The sequence below is a fragment of the Micromys minutus genome (assembly GCF_963924665.1).
Source record: "Micromys minutus genome assembly, chromosome: 10".
In the NCBI taxonomy this organism is placed as follows: Eukaryota; Metazoa; Chordata; class Mammalia; order Rodentia; family Muridae; genus Micromys; species Micromys minutus.
In genome coordinates, this window is record NC_137979.1 from 15251016 (window position 1) to 15257015 (window position 6000).

The following is a 6000-nucleotide window of genomic DNA, read 5'->3' on the forward strand; positions in this document are numbered from 1 at the left end:
TGAGGTGATCTGTGCCTGTGTCTTGTACTACCAACTACTCTGGATGGGCTTTTGGGATCCGCTGTCTAGTTGGCTTCTCTGTGGTTTCTGCCCTTGCCTCTGCAGTGCAGATGCTCAGCCCAGGCCTCCCAGGTCCTGGGGAATCTTCACTGGTTGGACATCACCACTGCTTTCTTGATGACTAGATTCACTGCTAAGTCGTGTCTCCTCGGCTGCTGATTGTCAGGTCTCAGGTGCATGCACAGCTGCACAGTTTCACTCTCCTTCCTCTTCCTATTCTTCTTCCTCTTCCTCTTCTTTCTCTTCCTCCTCCCGTGTCCAGTCCACCACCTGGCACTGCTGTGGTGTGCTGTGCCAATTCTTTACCCTGTGCTCACTGATGTACAAATCTACCCCTGTACGTCCTCCCTCCTGCCCCACACCCACCCCTAAATCCCATTTCTTCTCAGATGCTGGGATGATCTCTCTTCTGACTTTTTGGGTTTCTCATTCAATTTTATTATTATTTTATTGTAAGTGTTTGGCTATTTTGCCTGCATGTATGTCTGTGTCCCACTTGCATGCTACTGTTGTAGAGGTTCAGGAACTCGAGTTAAATAACCATGTGGGTGCAGGGAATTGAACCCAGGTCCTCTGACAAAGCAAATACTTTTCACCTCTGAGTCATCTTTCCTGGCACTGTTTTCATTGTTGAATCATGATGTAGCTCAGGCTGACCCCTGAGATCCTTTCTGTCAGCTTCCTGAGTGTTGGGAATATAGACCTGGGCCATCCCGGCTAGCTTTGGGGGTAGCTCCCCAGCACCAGAGTCTGCTCATCTTCCTTTTTTGCTGGAGATTCCTGCCCAGCTTCCCGTCCCTGTCTTCTTGCCATGTCACTCTGGCCCTGGAGGAGTTCCAGCCTCCCATGATGGATGTCAGGCTGCTGGCTGCTGGCTGCTGGCTAGCAGCTTTCGATGCTTTCTCCCAGTCTTAGCCTTGTGCTAGCTTCTCTTCTTGGAGTTTCCATCCTGCCTTTCTTCATCCGGCCACCTCTTCCACCCCTCTAGGACCTAGGTGAACTTCCATCACCCCTCAAGGCTTCTTCGGTGTGGAGCTCAGTCCTTCTAATCTTTCAGGACACCGAGGACATTCCTCCTTCCTACACTACTTAGTATTGAAAGGGGTGTGTGTCTGTCTTCTGGAAGGTTGGAACCTTGTCTCGTTAACCTGGTATTTTACTATCTAGGACAGTGAGTACCTATAGTAAGCACCTTTTACTTGCTGAAAGAACCCAAAAAGATGGAGATGATGAGGAATTACCAAGAGCTTCTCAGTTGGCCCTGGAGTGGCTCTCTCCAAAGGTTCTGAGTTCAAATTCCTTGGCTGGGATTGCCACGGTTATTCAGTGGCCTGAGACCTTCTCTTTCAAGGGCTTGGGTGGGGTGTGTGTGTGCAGAGTATCGAAGACCCAGGCATCGTGAGGCAGGTACAAACTGTGGTGACGTGAATGCTCAGTGCCATTACGCTGGCTTTGTCATTAATTTGACCTGCGGATGGACTTGACGCTCTCCCACAGGCCTCACTTACCAGTAGGCACCCAAATGGCACATCTCCATCAGCTGGGTAATAAGTCACTCTTGGTCATGGATAGAAATCGATGTTTCTCTTTGCCAGGGAAGGTAGACACAGCTGACTCACATGGCCATCAAGGTACTGTTCATGCCCATGGCCAGGAGATGCCTCATATAGAAGCCCTGTCCAAATGATAAACATCATTCTCCTTTTTTCCCCTTTGTCACGCCTAGCTATCTTCTGTGGGATGCTTCCCTCTCTATGGATGGCCCTGTCCCTGTTAGCTAGGTCACAGGCAGCCCAAGACAATGTCAGTCTTCCTCCTTCCTTCCCTACTTCCCTTTCATCCTTTCCACCTTCTCTACCTTCCCTTTGTCCCCCTCTCCTCTCTTGCTTGCTTCCTGTCTTGGTTTTCTTATGTCTTAAGACAGAGTCACACACTCTAGCCCAGGATGGCTTTGAACTCAAAATCTCCGGGCCTCAGCTTCAGAAAACACTGAGACGTTGAGGCCTTGTTTGTGCTTTTCTTTCCTTTTGTGCTAATGGAGCTAGAGATGGGCTTTGCACATGCTAAGCAAATGTGCCACACTGATTCACACACCTGTCTGATAGTTCTTAGCAAGAAGGGGTTCCCAGGAAGAAATAGGACAAGATGGCTGAGGAACCTCAATCAAGGCTGATCAATCATGTCTCAGGACATCTAAACAGCTGTCCTTTAGTAGGACTATGGCTTCTCACAACGCAGCCAGCTTTGCTGTCGCTGCACTTTCTATAGGTAATGTCAGGTCCTAGGTCCTGTCCCACAGCAGTCCTAAGACTATTGTGTGGCTTTTCTAGTGGAGGCAAGCTGAGTGGGCATTTTCACCTCTGAGTTGCCAAAGGACAATCTGATCAGGGCGGATCGTGTGACATCATCTCCTTTCTGCTGTTTATTTGAACAAAGTTGAACTGTCCAGCATGTCAGCAGCCCAAATAGCAGCGAGGTTAGCTGTAGGTGGCCCAGGGAACTGGAGCCCTGGAATTGCACAAATCCCACACAGCCTGCTGCCTTTATAATAGTCCTTCAGAGCTCCTCAAAGGCTCTGTTTTCACTAGGGAACAGATCTGGCTTTGTCCAGCTCCAGGCTCGGATGCTGATGTCATTGGACCATTCTTTATGAAGGGACACAGCTGTCACATGGGCAGAGGTGGTCAAACGTGAACTTAGTAGCTGCACCAAAGAGTTGGGGTGGCCCAACCCACCTGAGTGCCTAAAGTCCTTTCATCTGTTTTGAATGTCAGGCCTGGTCGTAGGGTCACCAAGAGGAGTGGGGATGTTCTTTATCTGTCCTGACTCTCACCCTTGCTGTCCTCTTTATTTCCTTCTTGCTTCCCTTCACCCTCCGCTGCAAACCTTTGTCTGCCCTGCATCACCAGTAGGTACTGTTCACTCATACGCTACAGCAGTACTTAGGGAGCCAGGTCCCCTGTGGTCAGCAGAGAGTCAAGCCTTTGCTATTAATCCGTAACACCACCAGTGGTACGGAATCATTTAATGTCCACTGGTGTTTTGGGTCAAGCACAACACTGCCCATCTGTGCAATGGTTTGTGGCTTCACCAGCGGATCTATGCCAGGCCCCTTCTTGGAAGAGCGAGGCAGGCTTATCTTGGAGCCTGAGTGTTGGAGTAACCTCTTCAACCCAAATAAGCTCCTGCAATGAGAACATAACTCAATTAATATAAATACAAGCTGCATTCCTAGATTGGGCAGATCTACCACTACACTGCTCTATTCCCCAGCTATGAGATCCCTTAGAACTTGTGGTTCTTCCAGGCCATGTGCTTTAGCTCCATCTTCCCTCCACCTCCTCTTTCTCCGTCATCCCCTTCTTCTTCTTCTCCACAACTCTTCAGCTCCGCCTTCCCTTCTCCTACCCAATCACTGGCTCTAGCCTTTATTTTACAAGTTAAAATGGGGAGAAGGTTCGGTTGAGGTCACCTGAGTATATGATTCCCACCTCCTCCCAGGCAGCCCCTCTGGGGTATGGGGGGGCGGGCGTAATTAGCATCAAAATACAAACAGCACCAGAGCAACCCACACCTGAGTCCTCACTGTCTGTCTCCAATGGCCTGGGAACAGTGTCACGGTGAAAGAAGGAGAAGTAAGAGAGTGAGTGTGCTAGACCCTCAGAGAGGGGCCTTGGCCTGGGTGCCCATTGTTGGGTGTGGGCAGCTGCTTGTTTTCATCCATGTGTTTCCCAGCCATCTTCCCCGGTTCTGAGCTGGGAGGCCCAGCCGGGTTAGACACATCCTCCCTGCCTAGCATTGTGGACATCCACCCTCACTGAGAACTCCCCTGTTACCTGCTGTCTTTCTCCTCCAGGTCTGTGTGTGATGAGCGCGGCGGCCATTTACACGGTGAGGCACACTGAATGGCACGGCAACATCGACTACTCCTATGGCTTCGCCTACATCCTGGCCTGGGTGGCCTTTCCCCTGGCCCTCCTCAGTGGCATTATCTACGTGATCCTGCGGAAACGCGAATGAGGCGCCCGACGCACTATCCGTCTAGGCTCTGAGCGTGCACAGGGTACACAGGGAGGGAGGAAGGAAACCAGAAAACAACCAACCAACCAACCAACCAACCACAAAGAGCTAGCCCCAAACCCAAACGCAAGCCAAACCAAACAAGAACGCAGTTGAGTGGGGATTGCTGTCGATTGAAGATGTATATACTATCTATGGTTTATAAAACCTATTTATAACACTTTTTACATATATGTACATAGGACTGTTTGCTTTTTATGTTGACCGTCAGCCTCGTGTTGAATCTTAAGCAACTTTACATCCTAACACTATAACCAAGCTCGGTATCTTTGTTTCCTTTCGTTATTTTTTTTTTCATCTTTCCATTTTTTTGCTCAGACGTAAACACCCCACGTGGCCCCTTCCATCTGAAAGCAGATACCTCCCTCCCACTCAACCTCACAGGATAACCAAAGTGTGGGGACAAACCCCAGATGGCCAAAGGCCTTCACACTCTGGGTGACCCAGTGCATTTAGCAGGGATATCCACTGCCCGAATCGACGTGTGAAGCCCTAAGCGCTCACAGATGAGACCCCCTGACCAGAGCCCTCTGCAAAATCAGTAGCGGCTGGCTACGGGACACTTGACCCCGAAGGCAGAGCATTGGGCCATGTTTCAATGAGAAGTCAGAGACAAGCAAATCTACGACATGGTGCTATAGATTTACCATTCCTTGTTATTTACTGATCATCTAAACCACTCACTGGAAACTCCATTAACAGTTTATGACATGCGGCAGAACAGAGACCCGATACAAACGGTTCATAACTGCTTTCGTACCTAGGCTGTCGTTATTACTACAATAAATAAAACTCAAAGCCTTCGTCGCTCCCACAGTTTTCTCACGGTCGGAGCATCAGGACAAGCGTCTAGACCCTTGGGGACCAGCGAGTTCCCTGGCTTTCTGGGTCTAGAGTGTTCTGTGTCTCCAGGGACTGTCTGGCGATGACCTGTATTGGCCACCAACTGTAGATGTATATACGGTGTCCTTCTGATGCTAAGACTCCAGACCTTTCTTGTTTTTCTGCTTGCTTTTTCTGATTTTATACCAACTGTGTGGACTAAGATGCGTTAAAATAAACATCAGAGTAACTCACTTGTCTCTCCCTGGTTTTTTTTTTTTGTGAGTCCCGGCTATGAGCTGAAGAACTTCAGTGGAGATGGTGGTCCAGGTATTTTTGGTTGCTGTGTGGTGCTTCAGGAGTGAGGTGATAGCTGTCTCACAGGCGGAGGAAGCATATGATGCTTTTGCCGTCCGTACAATGTCTGCCATGTACAGAACTGGGAAATGAAAGCAGACGTCAGGCCGTAAGCGGCCTGGGAGGAACCTCAGGGTTCGCTTACTCCCGCTCAGAGACGGCATGCACAGGGAGCGCAGGGGCAAGGCAGGGGCAAGGCAGGCGTGCTCACCTTTAAGGTGAAGGCGGAGGAACTCTGTGCTACCATTACTGGGTCCTGCTCATTCTTGCCCCGTTTCAACCAGGAAGATGGGAACTGGGGGTGCTTCTACCTCCCGCAATTCTCAGATCCTTGAAGGAATGAGGCTCTGAGAGCAGTGCTTTCAGACTTCGGTGAGAGAAAAGCTGAACTGCGCATGACCAAGGCATGAGGTAGGAAATGATGGATTCCCTGCAGCAAATGAGATCTTGGGAGCTGTTTCCAAAGAAGCACCTTCCCTTGAGAAGCACAGCCTCTGAATCATTCATTGCCCCAGTGGCGCTTTGATTGCTAATGGTGGTAAAGTGGGAATGGCTGAGCTTCTAACCCCATCATATGCATTACTTAGCTCCAGGCTTCTGTTACTCTGATGCAGTGTGTCAGGCTGCATGATCTTCCACATTTATCGGTCCCTTATTCTAAGCTGTACCAGAGGTCGAGAA

The 6000-nt window shown here is 49.7% G+C and overlaps 1 protein-coding gene across 2 annotated transcripts in view; it reads left to right on the plus strand.

Annotated features, from left to right (window-relative positions):
• PMP22 (peripheral myelin protein 22) overlaps positions 1-5216 on the plus strand; it is a 30251-nt gene extending 25035 nt beyond the window's left edge. For both annotated transcript variants that reach the window (XM_080923569.1, XM_080923570.1), the window contains exon 5: positions 3917-5216. In XM_080923569.1, the coding sequence (XP_080779695.1) occupies positions 3917-4080 (164 nt within the window). In that variant the 3' untranslated portion in view covers positions 4081-5216. The remainder of the gene's footprint in view (positions 1-3916) is intronic.
• The last annotated feature ends 784 nt before the right edge of the window (positions 5217-6000 follow it).